The sequence below is a fragment of the Pteropus alecto genome, unplaced genomic scaffold (assembly GCF_000325575.1).
Source record: "Pteropus alecto unplaced genomic scaffold, ASM32557v1 scaffold146, whole genome shotgun sequence".
NCBI lineage: Eukaryota > Metazoa > Chordata > Mammalia > Chiroptera > Pteropodidae > Pteropus > Pteropus alecto.
The window spans coordinates 2,793,560-2,814,178 of NW_006442107.1; the positions used below are offsets into that span (position 1 = coordinate 2,793,560).

Here is a 20,619-nt window from a genome sequence, read left to right on the forward strand (position 1 = left end):
TTCTAGCCAAATGAGCAGACAGGACAGGGCAGGCTGCCTCGGAAGGGAAGGGAATTGGGTTTGAGTTATAACTAAGGCTGATTGATATTGCTAAAAATCAGTCTACTTTATTTAGAGGTGACAGTAAACAACAAGTGCACAGCAGGTGGATGCCCCAACAGCGGGCAGAAACCCATTCACATCTGTCCCCAAACTGATGAACCAGCATGGAAACAGACACCTGCCCAGCTGCCTGGACTGGGTAGCGATGCTTGCAGGGTAAATAGCAGAGGACGCGAGTTCTTCGTTTCACTGGGAAAGGAGTGGAGAGAAAGATCTGGAGTGGAGGGAGGTGGCCTCGCTACTTTGACCAACGAGGTGAGTCTCTAAATGCAGGATCCTCCCTTGGCCATCACTTCTATTTGCTTGCTTTTTCTCCCTTCTTTGTTCATTTAGTAAAAAAGGTCCATACTTGGATACAGAAAGATTGCTAAGTGGAAAAAAAAAAAAAAGAACAGAAACAATGCATTTAGAATGTTACTTTTGTGGTAGAATAAGGGAAAACAAGACTATTATTCAGGCTTGCTTGGGTTTACATCAAGAAAATATGGAAGGATACACAAGATGTTAACAACAGTGGTTGCTGCGGGAAGGGTAGAAGGAATATATCTCAAAGTATACATTTAAAAAAATAAAATGAAACTTAAATAAATAAAAATACCACAAACAATATCATAAATAGTTTAAAGAGCAGAGGCAGAAAACACTCTCGATCTTACTGCTGTGATATTCATTCACGCTTATTCTCTTCCCGTTTTTATCCAATGCTTTTCGTTCATTTTTATTGAGAAGTAATTGACATACAACACCGTAGTATCCATATGCTTTCTATTTAATATATGGATACAATCACAGGGCTCATAAAATTGTCTCCTAATCGTTTCACTGAACATCATAAGCATTTCCCATGTTGCCAGGTTGGATACATAATATTCCATCAACTTTCTCGTTTCTAAAGATCCACAGTCTTTATTCCTCTATTTCCAAAGTTAACCAGGTTGATTATCTCTAAAGCTCATCACTCAACACAATCGTAGCTGCAGCTGGGGTGAGTGGAAGAACAACACGGAGATTTCTTCTCCCTGTACACAAGCAGAAAAATAGAGCCAGGACCCAGCCTTTCCCCCGAGGCAGCGTGATTGTTCACTGGAGCTCCCACCACGAGGGTTTTATTCCCCTTCAGAGCGAAGTGTTCTTTAAGATGTTTACTTTTTATTTTTAAATAATTATAGACTCTCAGGGAGTTGCGAAAATAGGACAGAAGTCCCAAGTACCCTTCGCCTAGTCCCCCCTTCACCCCCTACACCATGGTTACATCTCACATAACTGCAGTACGGTATCGAAGCCAGGATGTCAACAGCGATACGACATGAGTGTAGTGCTATGCCATTGCATCCCACGTACGGATTCTCGTAACCACCATCGCATTCAGGATAAAGAACCGTCACCGTACCACAAAGGTTTCCCTCCTACCGTCCTTCCCGCCACCCCCATCCCCAACCCCCGGCAACCAGTCACGTTTTCTCCATCTCTCCAATTTGGTTATTTCAAGAATGTTGTATAAATGAAATCATACAATATGTGACATTTTGAGACTGCCTCTTTGGGGACTATTCCAAATAAACAGTCGTGCATATTCACGTACAGAGTTTTGTATGGATGTGGCTTCCATTTTCTCTAGGATCAATGTGCCATTGCTGGGTCACATGGGAAGGGTCTGCTTAGTTTTTTAAGAAACAGTCAAACAGTTTTTCAGAGTGTCTGTCCTCTTTTACATCCCCATCGACAATGTATGAGACCCAGTTTCTCCGCATCCTCGCCAGCACCCCACGGCGAGCACGTCGCATGAGGGGGCTGATCAGAGCTTCTCCCAGAGGTGAGCTGGCCGTGAAGAGGCAAAGTCTGTACTGGGGTCGCTAGCTGTGAGGCGTATTAATTATGTTTTTTGTTTTCTGTATTTCTGGTGCTCTGACATCTTGGGGCCTTGCTAACACTGGAGGGACTGCCCCTCCCAGGGTTAGCCGATTCCTAGAGAAAGCAAATGATTCTCCTGCAAGTGGGCCTTGCAGGAGATGCAGACTAACAATCCAGAGCCCACACTTTCCGACCACCTCCTTTGCTGGGCTCTTATACTCTTATACTCTGCCTCTGTTCTAATCACCCCAGGGCCAGGTGTTAGACACCTAGGGGCCCCTCCACCCTAGAGCTTTCTGAAATTATACAAACTAGCCAATCTTAAACCTGCTCACTCTGCTGGTCCATTTCTTCCCACAAAAACCATAATAAAGGCTGTGGCCCGCCTTTACTTCCTGCCCACTCTGCCTCTGACCCTGGTGCTTCCCCGTGTGGTCCTGTAGGGCCTGGTGAGCCCCCTCCTCTTGGGAACTGTGAGCAACACACTGTCTTTGCAATAGCAATTGTCTCCTGATCGGCTGGCATCACCGTACCTGAGCAATACAAAGCTACATTTTAAAACAGGAAGACAATGTACACTTATAGTTGCTGGTGGCCACCCCTACCCGCCATGAGGAGAGCCCATCTGAGGATGAAATGCACTCAAAGAAATACAAAGGAGAGACAGTGTCCTGATGGAATCGTTTTCAGCCCCCATCCACCTGTGCCTGAAAAGCATCCCAGACTTCTTAGTTACATAAGCTGTTGCCTTTTTATTTTTTTCTTAACCTGCTGTAGGTTGAATTGTCTGTCCCTGGCCCCCTGACAGATGCGCAGACAAGCCATGGTGCCCCGGCCCAGGTGCCCTGCCAAGGCAAGACCCAGACTTCCAGGAATGCTGTGGAAACAGTCCTAACTTAGCTGCAACCTGGCAAAGAAAGGAGGTGGCAGGTGGTGGGCACGAGGCCCAGGCCGGGGCATCCGCTAACAAGGACAGCAGCTCTCCGGGCTCAGTTTCTTCACCTGTAAAAGAAACGGTTAGGCTGAATGTCCCTACGGGCCCTCCCTGCTCATCTCCCCTAATTCTCTGAGTTTTCATTTCAAAGGAAAAATAATACTAGCTAGCACTTACAGGGCATTCGCTACAAGTCAGGCTTTGCGCTGAGCGATTCATATACATTAGTCATTTAATCCTTAGAACAGCCCCGTGAGGGAATGACTGTCCCCATTCTTCAGTTAGCTGGGATTAGACTGGAGCAGGCTGGTCCCGGGTGCTTGCTGAGCACCACGGCCGAGCTCCCCGGCCTCCCCCTCCCACAGTTTCCGCGGAAGGAAGTTCTCCCGTGTCGGACCTGAATCCTCACTCTCTTCATTCCTTTCTAAAGTCTTTTCAGACTTCTCTCAAAAGTGGTAGCTTCTGTTATTTTAAATATTTTCTTTTCTCTCTAAATCCCCTCCCACCTTCCCCTACGGTAATTCCAAACTGGGTATACAGCGAGAGAGCCTTCGCTCTGGGGACCAGGCCAGGCAAAGGCCCATGGCAGTGGAGGGAATGACACATGACAGAGGGTGTTCCCAAAGGCCAAGCGGAAGGGCCTAGGGACAAGAAGCCCCTGGGAGAGGGCAGGGCCCATGCTGAAACCCTGCGGGAGGGCGGCGAGGGACGCTGCTACTGAAGAATCAGGTGCCCGAGTGGCCTCTGTCTGCTGTTTGTGAAAAGTTCCAGGATGGGGTGTTCTTTTCATCTTCTCAACACCCCATAACTTAGTTTTCACTCCCCGCCATGGCTGCCACCGCCGTTTTTATGAATGCCCCGTTATTATGAATCACCCTGTTATTTTAGCTGATAAATAGTGTTCCTGAGATTTACATTCAGGATTGACTTCAAAGCTCATGTTCTTGCTACTACATCATTAAATAAATGTTTTTAAAAACTTCTCAGTGCATGCCACTGCATTATTCGTGGCTGTCATGGAGGATGGGACTAGCCCCCCACACGGGCAGCTTCTGTCTTTGGAGGCTGAAGTCACCATGTGGTGGGTGGCGACCACGGCAGGCAGCATGCACCGAGACCCTGGCCACCAGAGCAGCAGCATGAGACAGGATATGTACGCCCAGGAGAAGGCAACTGAATGGGGCGGAGGGGACTCTTCTGTAACAAAAGCTTTGATGGTCCCTGCACCCTGACTGAAGAGGGTACATCATTCTCAAGGAGAAAGGTCCCCCAACATCTATTTGTGGTCTTGAAAGGGCCATGTGAGTGCTTTGTGACAGTGCTTCTACACCCAACCCACGGCCACGCCTGAGGCAGCAGTTGGTGGCAGTTTGAACCTGAACTGCAGAGGCAGCTCTTAAACAGGATGGACATCCACCACCTTCCCTTGCCGGCTGCCCCAGGGGTCTCCACTCCCCGCCTCCCCATCCACAAAATGTCTAATGAGATCATTCCTCCTGGGGCAGTAGATGCTCTCTCTGCGGCACCGGTTCTCTGAGCCTGGAAGGAAGTTACTGGGGAGCTGGCCTTACCTCGGCCCTGGGAGGAATCTTCTAAATTGTGCCATGCCTTGTGCCATGTCTCTCCCCTCTGGTGATGGAATTTCTGACTGTTAGCAGTTCTGGGACTGTCGTGGAGCTTCAAACCACTTACCAGCTCCTTCCAGTTCCGCCTCAGGCCAACACCGCCTCCACCAGGCGGTTCACGCACCACTCATGCTTGCGCTGTCCTCTATTTAGTGGCCTGTCGTTTAGTTAGTGGGCCACCAGTTGAGACGGTAATTCTACGTGTGACCCCTCCAGCTTCGTTTCTACCGGCCAAGCTGTCCCTTGTCCATTCCGCGAGGCTCTCACTCTGAAGACGAAGCTGGCATTTCCGTCAGCAGCGTGGGAACGCAGCCCTAGGGCTGACCTGCAGGGAACTTTGCCGTGGCGGCGGCATTTCCCGTCCTCCCCACCAGGGGGCGCCATGAGAGAGAACGTCGCAGGCTGCTCATTAGAAGCCTCTCCCTCTAGAGTTCGCAGCAATTTTTCTCATATTCTCGTCCCATTGCAGCGTACCCAAAAAATACATTTTCCTGGTTTCACTTCTACCCTTTGCCACTTACGCACCATGAAATTTCTTGCTATTTCAGGAAAATAATCGTTAGCCAACATAGTGGGGGGTGGCGATTTCCCTCTTGATCCACAGGTCCTTTAAGTCCCTTGCATGGGATCCTTCGGGGCACTTTCCTTCAAAACTGTTGAATTTTCAGGCAACTGAGTCCCAGAGATACTTAAGAGCTCTGTACATCACTTTCCTCATCTGTAAAACAGTGATGATATTCCTTTATAAAGTTTTCGTGAGCATTAAATGAATAATGACAAACAATATGCTTAGAACAGTAACTGGCATACAGTAAGAGCTCACTAAATGTTAGCTGTTACTGTTGGTTTCATTCCTCCTGGGCCTGGCTGTGGGATTTCCTCTTAGGCCTAGAAATCCCCCGCCCCAGCCTTTCAGTAACAGGGGGTCTTTGGAGAGCTGACCCAGGTGAGAGGTAATGACGTTCCTTCTGATGCTCTGAAAGCCAAGCCGCTAGCATCGGGGGAGGCTTCTGGCCCCTCCAAGTCCACTTGGGCACCAGGAGGGGAAGGGGCTCAGGAGGCCTGCAGAGCTTCAGATTGGACAGTGCCCAGCGAGCGGAGCTTCTGTCCTGAGCAGAGCTCAGACTCTGCCACCTTCCAGATTATTGGCAAATGTGCGCCTGGCTTAGTTCCACTGCAAGACCGAGGCTCTTGAGGACTAAAATGACAGCTGTCATAGGCTACCTCCCAGGAGTCCTTGCAACATGGATTTAAAGATCCTTAACACACCGAAATCTAGGTGTCAGGAGCATCAGTGTTAGTTTGGTTCCCTACCCCAGGGGGCAGCGGGTGCGCCTGCCTGTCTGTAGGCAGAGGCCGTACACTGCACAGACCTTCGCCATCGGGCTTTTTTACTAGGCGAGCGACTCAAAGCTGGGACCCGGTGTGTCATCTTTGCAGTACGAAGTCTAACTCAGGAGGTGCTGTGGAAGGAGAGAAAGGAGGAGCCTCAGAAGGACATTCTTGTTGCCTTCGCGGGGCGATGGCGACACTTGGTGGTCATTTCAAGAAGCGGAAAGTCCGCGGAGACCTCTCCCTGTGGGTCTCCCTGTTCCCCAGTCGCCTCCTCCTTCCTTCCATCCCCTCTCGGCCGCCGCCCGCGCCCGGCCCCTCAGCTCTGCCCTGCTCTGGGACCGTGTTCCTCTGTCCCTTTCCAGCTCGCCCCCAGCGCTGTGCGCTCCGGCTCCTCCGCCCCTCCTGGGGACAAACCCAGGCCACTGGCTAGCAGAATGCCCCGAACTCGCTGCGCCTCTTTGACTCTCGTCTCCCCCCAGGATACCTGTCCCCTGGCTGCCTGTGGTCTCCTAGTAAACACGGCTCCTACCAGCTCCTTCGCCTTGGCTCCTGTTGGCAGTTCTGTGGTAACACAGAGACGGTGCTGAAGAGCCTCCCCAGGGCACCAAGGTGTCCTCTCCTTCACACTGTCACCTAGCAAAGGGCTTGCTTGCTCCATACCTGAAAGCCGGGTGCTGTGCCCAAAGCCAGGTGTGTGAGCCCCAGATCAGGGGCTCCTTGGGCACTTCTGGGATGGGGGCGGGGTGGCGGGCGTGGGTGAGAGGAGGAACGCCTAAATGGAAGACGCAAAATCAGCCCCCTCCCGTGGTCACGTTGATAGTCAAGCCCGGGCGTTTCACAGGTAAGGGGCAACCCCAAAACACACTGGTTTTCCATTAAGGATCTTAGGATGATGACGATGGTAGGCTAAGCCTTAAACCCCTTCCTATGCACTAGGCACATTATTAAATACTTTTCATACATTTTTCTCAGTTTATCCTCACATCGAAACTAAGATGTTATGTATGCCTGCCAATGTTTTACAAATTAAAAAAACAAACAAACAAACCTGAAACTTAAAGAATTTATAGACGTTGTTGAAGGTGCAACAAACGAGAAGCTGCAGGTCTGAGGCGCCAAGACCCTTGACCCCCAGCATACTGGCCTCAGGTGCTGCCAGTTACTGAGTTAGGAAAACCGCTACTACTTAACTACTACAGGGGTGTTCTCATCCTCGGCGGAAGAAATCACGTTGCTCCCCGTCCTGTCTGAGTAGTCCTACTGCCTGGTCCTCAATGGACCACGGAAAGGCACCTCCAGGTACCCAGGAGGTGATCAGCCAAGTGCTCCTGCCCTGACTCTGTCCTGGGAGATTTCACAGACACCTTCTCATCCTGCCCATATCCCTTCTCAGCCATCAACTTTCCAGACTGAGGCTCCAGTTCAGAGGGTTGGTTCTCGTAAGGACACTGTGATTAACGATATCGAACATCTTTTCATGTGTTTATTGGCCATTTATATAGGTTTTTGTGAGTCTTTAAGTCTTTTGCCATTTAGAAAAATCATATTATTTGCCTTCTGATTAAATCGTAGACTATATATATATATATATCACACATATATATATATTCTATATAAAAATCCATATCAGATATATGTATTGTGAATATTTTCTAGATTTCAGGTGTGGAACACCAAGTGTAATTTGCTCTCTCACAAACAGGAAGTGAGGAAAGATGCCCTGAAAAGCCCTGCAGGCTGCTCCACAGCCAAGGTGAACTTTCTAGAGTCTCTGTCCTATAGGAACAACAAAGGGGACAGCAGTGATCACAGGCATCCCAGCCCTGCCCTCACCCTGTGTTTCTGTGCCCTGAGCTGACCATACTTTCTAAGATGGCAGCTGTGGCAGTGGCTGTTTGCCATGGCAGTCCTGCAGGTTGTTCTCAACGAAAGGTCTCCCCAAGGCCCCAGCAGCCCGGGGCACCCGAACCCACATGACGTTGTACAGAGTTGTTCTTTCCATAACTGTTCTAGCTCTGAAGGTCAGGAGGGGGTTTGCAGGTGTTCATTTTATTATTACACTCCATTTGCAGGTGTTCATTTTATTATTACACTTTTTATGTATCAAATATTACATGGTACCGGTTTAATTTAATTATAAGTTTTACTGCCGAGAACTATAGCAAGTGGAGATGTTCACAAAGTCATAAGGGATCTTGGAAAGCACACTATTGCAAGCAGTGGACACTCTGCATGCACAGCGGAACACTTGCGAGTGTGGCCTGCTCCTGCTGCCTGTCCTGACTCCTGGCTGTAGACTGGGTTAGATGCCACACCAGGCTACTCTGATTCCAAGCTGATGATGCCAGCTGTCACTGCTGCCAGAACTGGTGGGATGGATTCTGTCCCTACTGGAACCCTTGAGTCCTGGTCCCATCAGCTAGCTGCTTATGGAGAAACACGGCCACCTACTGCACCTTCTCTTAAATTTATCTTTGAGGGATGCCTTTAGCTTGGCCTACTTCTCTAGGTTTTCACTGGCAACTCACTAAGGTGTCATATCCCCCACCTCTCACCTTCACCTTCTGGTCCCAAAAAAGTCATCCTCAAGAATTCTGTCATTCACGGTAAAGGGACATCCATAGATGACAACTATGAGATAAGCCTTGTCCAAACTGGAAGCAGTAAGCAGAGGGCCACCTCCAGAAAAGGAATTAATTAATGGAACTGAAAGTTTATCTGATGTGACTGACCATAATGAAAGGAATTTTAGTATTCTGTTGCAAAGTTTGGTGCTAAAATAAGAGCTACATTAAAAAAAAAAAAAAAAGCAAATTAAAATATTAAGGCGATTAACTTCAAGAAAAAAGCAAAAATTTAAAAGAAGTTATACAAGAGAGGAAATGTACACCAAGTGGCTGAGCTGTGAATACTGAACTAATCAAAAGTTATGATTTAATTCCATTGCTAAATGGGTAAATAATAGTGGTAGTGATGGATTGAGAGAGCTCTATCCTCACTTTTCAGAGTAGGAAGTCAATGGATGTCTAAATTTTTTTTAAAAAATCAAGGAATGGCAATGTAAATATGCTATTTAGAAAGATGGAGAAAAACCCATAAAAAGAGCTAAGAAACACGAATGGGAGGAGGGAGGAATGAGGTAAGAGACAGTCTTTCACGATAAGCCTTGAAAAAGCATAGAAATGACTTTTTCTAAATTAAATTTTTTGACATTATAGAATCACACACAGTGGTAAGAAATGATACAGAGAAATCTCCAACAGTTAACATCTTGCTAAATTATAATGCAATACCACAGCAGGTTATCCACATTAATACAGTCAAGATAGGCATTTCCATCACTGCAAGGATTCCTCTTACCAGTTTACACTCACACCCACTGACCTCCATCCTGGCCCCTCCTCCACCCCCGACAACCACAAATCTGGTCTCCATTCCTGTAATTTTGTCATTTCAAGAATGTTCTATAATTTTTCACTCAACAGTATACTCTTGAGATTTATCAAGGTGGTTGCATGTATCAGCAGTTTGTTCTTTTTTATTGCTAAGTAGTATTCCACGAGGTGGATATATCAAAGTTTGTTTAACCATTTGTCTAAATGTCTAAAGAATACCTGGGTTGTCTCCAGTTTTAAGCCATAGAAATAAAGCTGCTGTAAATGTTCAGGTACAGGTTTTTTGTGTGAACATAAGTTCTCAGTTCTCTTGGGATAGATGCCCAGGAATGCAACTGGTGGACTATGTGGTAGTTGCATGTTTAGTTTAGTTTTTTTTTTTTTCTTTTTTAAAGAAATTGCCAAAATGTTTTCCAGAGCAGCTATACCATTTTACATTCCCACCAGCAATGTATGCATGGTCTATTTTCTCTGCAACCCCGCTAACATATGATATCACTGTATTTTATTTCACCCATTCTGATAGGTGTGTAATGGTATTTCATTGCGATTTTAATTTGCATTTTTCTAATGGCTAGTGATGTTGAACATCTTTTCATGTACTTATTTGCCATCTGTATCTCCTCTCTAGTGAAATGTCTCTTCATATCTTTTGCTCATTTCATAATTAGATTATTTGGGTTTTTATTGTTGAGTTTTGAGAATTCTTTATATATTCTAGATATTAGTCCTTATCAGATATGTGGCTTGCAAATATTTTCTCCCAGTCTGTAACTTGTTTTAGCCTCTTAACAAGGTCTTTCACAGGGCAAATATCTTTAATTTTTATGGAATTCAATTTATCAATTTTTCCATTTTGGGATTATGTTTTTGGTGTCAAGTCTAAGAACTTCTTGCTTGATCTTAGATCCCCAATTTTTTTTCCTAAAAATTTAGTAATTTCTTTTTATATGTAAGTCTGTGATTCATTTTTAGTTAATTTTTGTATAAGGTGTAAGATTTGGGTCGAGGTTCATTTTGTCTATGTATGTCCAGTTTCTCCATACCACTTGGTGAAAAAAAAAAACTATCTTTCCTCTACTGAATTAATTCTGCACCTACGTCAGGTAAGTTGTGCATATTTCTGTGGGTTTACTTCTAGGTTCTCTATTCTGTACCATTGACCTGTGTGTCTATGCTTCTAATTCCACAGTCTTGATTAATGTAGCTATATAATACCTTGGATTCGGGTAAACTGGTTCTTCCTACTTTTTCCTTCTTTATCAAAATTATCTTAGCTTGTCTAGTTTGTCTTTCCATATAAATTTTAGAATAATCTTGTCTTTACAAAAGTCTTGCTGAGATTTTGATGGGAATTGCATTAAAACCGTATATCAGTCTGGAGAGAATTGACATTTCTACTAGATGAGTGTTCCAATCCATGAACATATCGCATATTTTTCTATTTATTTAGATCTTCTTTGGTTTATTTCATCAGCATTTGTAGCTTTAAGCATACAAGTCCTACGTGTTTTGTTAGATTTATACCTGTTTCTTTTTAAGTGATTGTAAATAGTATTATATTTTCAGTGTCCACATGTTCGTTGTATCTAATAAAACAATTGATTTCTGTATATTAATCTTGTATTCATTGATCTCACGGGACTCATTAGTTCATTTTTAACGCATTCCTTGGGATTCCTTGGGAAAATAGAAACTGTTTTATTTCTTCCTTCCAATGTGAATGTGTTACTACTACCGGCTAGAACTTTCTTTCAGCACTGTGTTTAATAAAAGTAGTGGGAGCAGACACCCTTGACTTGTTCCTGATTGTAGATGGAAAGCAGTTTTTCACCATTAGGTACAATGTTATCTGTAGGGTTTTGTAGATACTCATTAAGTTGAGGGAGTGCCCCCTCTATGCCTATTTTTGACTTTTTATCATGAATGGATGTTGGATTTTGTCATATGCTTTGTCTGCATCAATTGCTATGATGAGATGTTTCTTCTTTAGTCTGATGTGGTTACACTGATTTTCAAATATTGAGCCAGCCTGGCATTCCTTGAATAAACCCCACTTGGTGATGGTGTATCATTTTTTCTTATGTATTTGGTAATATTTAAAGAATTTTTTTGCATATATATTCATGAGGGATATTGGTCTATAGTTTCTTTGATTTGTATTGTCTTGTTATGTATTAAGAGTAGATTCATGAAATAAATTAGAATTATTCTCTTCTATTTTCTGGAGAAGACTGTTAGTAGTTGATATTAATTCTTCATTTGGTAGAACTTCCAGTGAAACCACCTGGGATTGGAGATTTCTTTTTGGGGGGATTTTAAAATTAATTCAACTTCCTTAATAGCTATGGGGCTATTCAAATAATCTACTTCATCTTGGATGAATTGTACTTTTTCAACAAATGGTCAATTTCACCTAATTTGTCAAATTTACGTGTGTAAATTTGTAGTATTCTCTTTTCCTTTGATGGCTATAGCGATATCTCATTTCATTCTCCATATTGCTAATTTGAGTCTTCTTTTTGCCAGGAGTTTGTCGATTTTACTGATCTTTTAAATAACCAGCTCTTTGTTTCATTAATTTTCCCTATTGTTTTTGTTTCAGTTTTATTAATGTTTGCTCTGACTTTCCTTCCTTCTCCTTAGAGTTTTTCTAGGTATGTGAAGTGGAAGCTTAGAGTACTGAGATTTTCCTTCTAATGTTTACAATTAGTGCTATAAATTTACCTTTCAGCATTACTTTAACCGTATCTCACAAATGTTTTATTTTCATTTCTCATTGTTTATTTTTTTTTTAAACAATTTCCCTTGAGACTTCTTTGACCCATGGATTATTTAGAAGTATGTTGTTTAGTTCTTGTTTGGAGATTTTCCTGTTATTATTGATTTCTGGTTTAATTCCATTGTGGTTGGAGAATACTCTATGATTTTAATTCTTTTAAATTTGCTTAGTATGGGGTCTATCCAGGATATGGTCTTAGTATATATGTTGTGTTTGCACTTGAAAAATATATGTAGATTGCTGTAGATTGGATATCTTATTCTGTGTCAATTAGATTGTATTAGTTGATGACGTTGTTGAGCTCTTCAGTATTCTTGATTTTGTTTAGTTGTTCTATCAGTTTAAAAAGGTATTAAGTCCCCAACTGCAGTTGTGGATTTCTCTCTCCATTCAATCCTATCACTTTTTGCTTCCCATATATTGCTGTTGTTTGGTGTATACATATTTAGGATTATTATATCTTCTTGATGGATTGACCTCTTAATCATTATGTCCCTGTCACTGGTATTTTTCTTTGCTCTGAAATCTTCTTTATCTGATATTAACACAGCCACTCCTGCTTTTCTTTAATGTTTACCCGATATATATTTTTCCATACTTTTTCCTTTAGCTTGCCTACATTATTGTTCTAAGTGAGTTTCTCATAGACAATATACAGTTGGGTATTTTTAAATCCATTCTGCCAATCTTTTAATTGGTATATTTAAGTCATTTACATTTAATGCAATTTTTGACATATTAGAGCTTAAGTAGGCCATTTATTCTTTGGGGTTTTTTTCCCTGCTTCATTGTCATTTAAACATTATTTAGAATTCCATTTTATTTTTCCATATTATTTGAGTTTATCTCTTTATATAGCTTTTTCAGTTTTAAGTATTTCCTCTATATCTAGAATCCCGTTTTCACTTCAACTATCAATTTAGAAAACTCAAGATGAGAAAAGCTATACCCATATTTTATATCCATATTTTTGCTCATGATGTTTTTAATTTCTTCTGATGTTCTAACTTTTCTTCTTTTATTATTTCCTTTCTATTTAGAGAACTTCTTTAAACCATTTTTTTAGGACAGGTCTGCTGGCGACAAATTCTCTGGTCTCTGAACCCACCCTGTCCCTCTGAGACCAAGTGGAGGCCTAACAGGAAGACATCGAAATATAGAAGTGGATGCCAACCCCAAAGTAGGGCCAGAACTAAAAGAATTATTCTTTTAGAAAGGGCTGAGGGAAAAGGGCACTACGATTTATCACAGTGAGATGGGGTGAAGAGGCTTTCAAGGGGCGTTGGGAATGTCCTAACTTTTGAGGCTGCCATTTATAGGAATTGTGATAAGGCAGGAGATGGAATAAAGCACAAAGAATCGAGGGTCAAAAGCAGAGGGCAGAGAGCGCATACATACAAGAATACATACAACTGCCCTTTCTTCTGATGTGCTCCACAAAGGAATGTTTTTCCCCCAAGAGAATGCCAATCTACTACCCTCTTCAAGGTCTAGCCTAAAACACTAAACTTTAGGTCAGGTAAGAACGAGTTTCTCGGCCTTATAAACATCTCTGGAATTCACACCAGCAAGATTAAAAAGAAGATACTAATTTGGTTGTGCTTTTTATAAGCCATCGCCATAGACTCGCCTTACCTGACATATACACCCTCCATGCTGACCCTCCCCCTCCCCATACAGGAGGCAGCTTGGCGGGGAAGTAGCTTTCCTGAATCCATAGATGGGCAATGACAGGGCCTCCAACTTCCGATTTCTGTCTCTTCTTGGTTCTCATAATCTCCTAACACCTACGTTTTCTCCAACCACCTTCACTCCACTCTCTCCTGTTAGAAGTGAGAAAAGAATGGGGACTGTTCTTCCATCGTCATATTTTGAAATGCCATTTTCCCCATTTCAGTGGTCACAGAGCAATGAAGTGTTGTCCTCAAATTTGAGAAATCTCTAAGTAATTAGGAACTCTTTCCAGATCCAAAACATCCAGAAGCTTAAGAAAAAGAATGAGCACATGATTTAATTGGCTTTCTCTTTTAATCAAAAACATACTTTGTTACAGAGTTCTCAGGAAAGGTTCAACTATTTTTTAGCCACAGACTTCAACCAGGCAAAAGTATACAGAAAGCCACAAAGGAACTACCACAGCTTTAGCTGACCAGTTTTCCCAAAAGCAGAAGCTAAGTGTGGCTCTTCTCTGGGTTTTAGCATAGCTGCATTCCTCTGAGTTCAGGGGAGGAGACAGAGTTGGGAAATACCAGCACCAAATCTGTCCCACTTCCTCCAAATGGTTCTGCAGCCCACCAGGTTTTCATTATCTGCAAGCGCTCACACGCTTCCTTTAAATCACATGTCCAAGGTACTGGCCAGAACCCAACACCTGGAGGATGTGTGCCAACTCCATGTTTAGCCTTTTAACTAATCCAAGCTCATGAGTCCTTCTATCAATGACAAGCAGCCATAGCAACAGCAGCTGGTTTCATCACTTCCTCTCCCAGCTACCACAGAGCTGGCCTCTACCAGGACTCCCCAACATCCCGCCCTCGACCCGACCCCAAGGAAGGCTCTCAAGGTCCTTGAAAAAGCCAAGTTCATTAATTACACTCATCCAAGGATAAGCTGGAAGAGAACTCTGAAAGGAATGTTCCAGCCAAGTCTTCTGATCAAAATGGACCTAAAAAGAGCCAAGAATAAAGTGAATAATCATCCACTGGTATTGTTTTCTTGAGTTGTATAAACCATTTTAATTGATGCATTTGAAAGGAATTTCCCTGTTTTGAACATAGAAGAGTTAAGAAACCAAAGACTCAACCAAAGTCATGACCTCTAATATCATTAGGCATTTACAGTAAGTTTTCAATTCATTTTAGCTGAAAAAAATTTACCAGCACACAGCACTTAAGGGGATGGTGTTGCACACAAACTAACCCAAAAGGTAAAATGTTATGACTGAAAAAAAAAAAAAAGCCTTAATAAACCTTTAATAGAGATGATGGAAAAATAAAATGAAAACCCTCCCAACCCCCCCCCTTTTTTTTTTAAGGTATTTATTGCAGCCCCCAGGGTGGTGCTAGGCCTTTGGTTGAATTTAAGTCTTAAGGACATTCTTATGTAACTTCTTGTCCATAGAAGAATAGTAATAAAATATCAAGCCTAGTCTCATTTGAATAACATGGAAATAAGTAAAAAGCCTCCTCAAACAGCAGAGCAAAGGTAAGGAAGAAATCAAAAACTGCTGGAAGGTAGGCAAGGTCACTTAAATTTCAGAGCTGGAAAAACTCATCTAGTCCAACTCCCTCATTTTACAGATGAGGCAACTGAGGCCCAGAGAAGATAAATGACTTGCCTAAGGTCATACATCAAATTAGTGGCAAAGGGCAAACTAGAGAGTACAACTGTCTGGCCCCAGCCAAGAGCCACTAGTTCAGGTTGAACAAGAACACTGGCTCTGACTCCTACTGAGAAAGCCTCGTAAATAAACTGAAATCTATCCACATCAACAGAGAGAAATGATTGTCTTCACCGGAGTTTTCTCCTCAGTCCTTCCTACAGTTCGAAAAAAGAAAAAAAGGTTCATTCATCACTCGTTCAAGTCTGATGTTAAAATCCCTGAAATCATCAGCAATTACTTTAGCTACTACTTGGGGCAAGATATCAGACTCTCAATTCTCATAAAGGCACCTATAGGTCAAAAATATCTGTAGAAGAGGAATGCCAGAACATAGGGCTCAAAAGAGAACCAACCAAAACAAAAATGACTCTCTCGCTTTCTAAGGTTTTTGTTTTTTGTGGGTTTTTTTGCTGTTTTTGCTGGTGTTCTCTAGGCAACTGTATTGTCTCTGGCTATTGATACTAATTTAGTAACCCTTGTAACCCCCATGAGCAGCGTTCAAGTGGAAGCAATGAAACCTTTCAAAATCTTGCAAAGGGGGAAAATATGAATGACTCACTTCTCTCTACTTCAACTACCTGAAACTCAGCAAGAATCAGGAAGCACTCTGAGCAGTCAAATGCCAAAGCACTGAAGTCCTTTTCAGTATTTTACAGGAAAGTTTCTTGGGTCCTGTCCCAGTTTGCCCTTGTGTTTCAAAGAAAGTTCTAATAAGTATGGTTATCTGGTTTCCTTGCCCAAGCAGCTGGAAAAAAATGCATCAGAAAGGGAAGAAGAAACTACCAAGAGGAGGTACACCAACTACACACAGGAAGTGGTCACTGTCAGGAAGGGAGAAGACTGGGGTGAGTAGATAAAAAAACTAAACATTCAAAACCAAAGCAGTCTGCAACCATTTAGTAAAGGCAAAACAGTCCCACCTGTCTATGCAGCCCCTGAAGTCTACAAAGGCAGCTAGGCACAGAAAGAAACATTATATCCAGTATGTTCTCTGATATCTATATTAGATAACTCCGTCAAAGAAATGGCTAAAATAAAAAAGTTTTACTGCTTAAGGCAAGTTTGGAATTTGTGGAAAATCCCATTCCACAGTGGTACCAGATAAACAAGATAAACAACCTAGCAACAACACTGGGAAAAGTGCTAGGAACAAGGCTGTGCCTGAGGATGCTGCACTGAATAAGGCCACTAACTTTTAACACCCTTCCTTATCTAGCTGTCAGAAAAAAATGGAAAGGTTTGGACAAAAGTTTCTCATAGCCTATTTTTTTCAATCTTGCAAAGGAGGATTTAGGCAATTATTTACAGATAGCCACCTGCAACAAGATGGGTTCTGATTTTGGAAAGATAAAGAACACATTTCTTCAACTATTTACTAGTCCTAGCCAAGCCCCATCTACAAATGAGGTGTTAACTGACTGACTTTACAGGTAATTGCTTTCATATATTCATTTACCATTTTCCCAATCTGCTACTGCAGAATAAAATTCCAGTAAAATGACTAGTGATAAAGGGAGCAAACTATAAAAACTACCATCAAACAGGATCCTACCCTACTCAGAAGAAAATTGCTTCTTCCAAAAGGCTCTCCAAAAGGATCTGAACTAATCTGATTTTGCATAATAGCTAATGAGTTACCACCAAACCAGGAATAAAAATATTTCCACCTTATATTCTTTAACTTCCACAGACAGTGCAGGAGCACCTTGGGAAAATGTAAAATTTCCTATCTCCAGACGGGCACAATCAAAAAGATAACTGCAGTAAACTTTTAAAATTATCATCTGGAAGACTGGACATTCTACTCTGCCTTCAAAATTTCTATTACATTTATCTCCCTTTACACCACATTCTTCCCTACTGAAATACAACACAGCTAACGTGTGTTCAGCTTACTTGGATGTTTCGAGTATGGTTATCCCCAAGCCAGACCACTGAACCTGTAAACCTACAATGTTTACAAGAGGAATGGGATAGGCAAGCTATTTAGTGGTTAGGCCAATACAAATGAGCCATGCTTCTAGAAAAACAAGGTTATATGGCAGTGATTTATTGTCATTATCTTTGTATACCAGGTGTAGTATACTTTAAAAAATGAGATACACTAAATCCCACAAAAGAATCTACTCCCTGGAAAATAAAGGCAACACCATTAAGGATTCCCTTCAATAATGCACTGGAAGGCACTGGACAAAAGTGGAATTGGCCTCATACTGGATTATAAAGGTACATACTTGGTGCATCTCTCACTCAGCTTTCATAGAAATTCAACATTTTGAGAATCTTCGAAAGGTGAACTAGAGAGAGAAAACCCACCCAGAGTCGTATCCTCATAATAATCAGATTCCGAGAACTGTAGAAACTATTCTATCCTTAAAGCAGCCCCAAATTTTAAACCTAGTGATTTAGTCTTACTCATCAAAGATGACTACCTTTAAGAAATGGAAATACCATTTAACAACTGAGCTCTCAGGAATAACTGATCATAACATACTAGATGTTTTCTCAAAAGCATGTGACTGCATCTAGGTATAAGTATGTAGCAACTAATAACTAGAAGTACTTCTATGTACTTTTAGTACTTTTATGGCTCTTAGCAGAAAGAAACCAAGAAAGGTGGCTTGGCCTCAAAGACAGACTTCTTAGCAAATATTTTCCATGTACTTTCCCCAGACATGAAAACTTTCCTTAAAGTAGAAAAGGAGGCAATAGATTACATCATAACATGCTTATGGTTCTAATCAAATAAACTGGATTTTAAAAATCTGTCATTCTAAAACACTCTACTCTCACTCCTACTTTTCATTCACAGTAAAATAGACCTAAAGTCAATAATCTCTAAAGAATAAAAATATCTTTTTAAAAAATCTGCCAATTAAACTTAAATCACCATACTTTTACAGATTAAAATGAGGTTTTTAACAAAGGTATCTGTAAGTACTCAAGAGTACAAATGAGTTGGTAAAGAAGTTATTTTAAAAACAAAAAACATGTAGCTTGAATCAACAACTATGTTTAAATCACAGCAATAAGCAAACTCAGTGGTTACTAGGTGGTCTTAAGACTTTCAGAGCAAGGAAGTTGAAGACTTGTTCACCTAAGTCGATATAAGGATGACTATCATGCATAAGTGCTTCTCATTATCTCAAACTTGTAACACACCTTAGAATCTTACTACACTTAGAAAGGCCTTCCAAACAAACAGTAAAAGCATCTGAAAGATAATCCTTGATCTTATTTCAAACTACTTATCTTGTAGACAACTTATTTATCTTGTAGACAATCAGGACTATTTTTGCTACAGTAAAATAAAAGTTCAAAAAATAACCAATTCTTTACTTGATATATAATGTCCATGGGGAAGTCCCAGTAGAGTGTAAGGGAAAAACCAAAGCTGCAGTACTGGCTGTTGCCTGTCATTTAGTAGAAGGTGTCCTGCCACTGAGATTGGACTCAAAAGTGCAAAAGAAAAAAAACTTAAAAATCAAACCTAGAATTCAACTTTTTATGTTGAGATTTGGTTTTATTTATGCTACTAGCTAAGTAAAAAGCATACATATTGTGTCTGTGGTACAGTCAATACATTTGCAACTTTTCTACTTAAATTCTCTATACAAAGTCACTGCCAATTGATATGATCATTGATGGCAAAGGGCTTAGAATAACCAAAAGGTATAAAAAGTTTGCAGTCTTGCCCCGAGATACAAAAACTGAATTTTAAACAATGTCATAACATACATGATTTAAACAGTATATGAAAAAAAAGTCACACATCAAATTAAGTACAAAAATATCCAAACTACCTATTATGAACTATAATGTTTCCATTATTCTGCACAGTATTTAACACAGAATTTAGCAGTTTCCAAAATACTCATCATTTAGTTTAAGCATTGCCACCTTTGCAGAATGGTAAGTTATCAGGTGGAGTGACACTGCTTTTAGTGTTTTTAAAAATACAAAACCTTTCCCTATGAATTAATGAAGAAAAAGAAATTCTTCTTCTAGGCTGCTTAGTAACCAACCTTGTGCCTAGAAATATATACTACGTCTACTGTTTAACAGGGCAAAAGTACACTACTTGATAAATAGTTATCCAACAGGGATAACGAGTGTAATTTTAAATGATATTACTTTGATAATTTTAAAGAATTCTCAGTATACACAGAGATTAGTGTTTTGCCTTGGCGAAAATAAAATTGAAATCGTAAGACAATCTGAATTGAAATCATCTTCACTAGTTTAACTTGCAAAAAATATTTTGGATAAAAGGTTATAATACATTACTATCTTATTTTTTAAACACAGAGTAAAGTTGCTCTTGGTAAAATTAACTCACCCACATGGCACAATACCTGGGAGTAAAGTATGTTCAACAATAACAACTCGCACACAAAATAACATAGGTGAATTAACTTAGAGAGCTTCTCTGCCTTTAAAATCAGCAATATTGAATTTATTCTGTAGAATAACACACATATCGATGTTCTGCATATAAAAGGGTCTAAGACAGTTTAAAGGGCTAAATTTTCCAGCATTGGAATGATTCCTTCATATATAACTGGTGAAGATTTAATAAGAATGTGTTTTTCCTGATCTTCAAGCTCTGAGCCATGCCTGAAAAGTTCTAAATAGGAAAAAAAATTGATTCAATCCAGTTTCTGTCTGCTAGGAGCAAGGCAGCAAACATATTTTTCAACCCTTTATGAAAAGATAAAGCAGAACGAAAGTGAAATATATCTTCAGATTATAAACAGGATTGTATTTTATAGTCCACCATCCTGACAAAGAATGTTATGGGCCCCAACAGTAAAAGACCTCAGTCTAAAGGTTGTGGGTCCGCAATAGGCATGGTGTGAAGAACTTCATCTAGGAGCTGGAGAGCCCGGTGTAAGTGAATCTCAATCCAGCAAGGCGTTTCTTTGATGCTCTGTCTTGGGTAATCCGGTCCCCAGCCCTTCACAAAACTCATCCTGAGTATGCATAAGCGACGAAGGTCATCAACACCGATTCCAGCAGCAGCTGACAAACCTAACGGAAAATATTTGGAAGACGTCAGAGGGACAGGCTGATGTATTCCCATCCTTCCTACATCTTACATTAATAAAGTGACCAGCTTTCTTTACTTCACTCTCCCCAGTATATAACTTCTCTGTCAAAGTGCCAAGAAGTAAGTACAGATCTAAACTTTGTCAAGAGACTGAAAACTTTTG

General features: G+C 41.4%; 1 protein-coding gene across 2 annotated transcripts in view; it reads right to left on the minus strand.

The window, feature by feature from the left end:
- Window positions 1-14,033: 14,033 nt before the first annotated feature.
- The window catches only part of SMAD4 (SMAD family member 4), a 39,075-nt gene continuing 32,489 nt past the window's right edge, over window positions 14,034-20,619 (minus strand). The window contains exon 11 of one of the 2 annotated variants that reach the window (XM_006919892.3): window positions 14,034-20,437. In XM_006919892.3, coding sequence (XP_006919954.1) covers window positions 20,226-20,437 — 212 coding nt within the window. In that variant the 3' untranslated portion in view covers window positions 14,034-20,225. The remainder of the gene's footprint in view (window positions 20,438-20,619) is intronic. The other variant, XR_003042557.1, reaches the window with a different exon arrangement.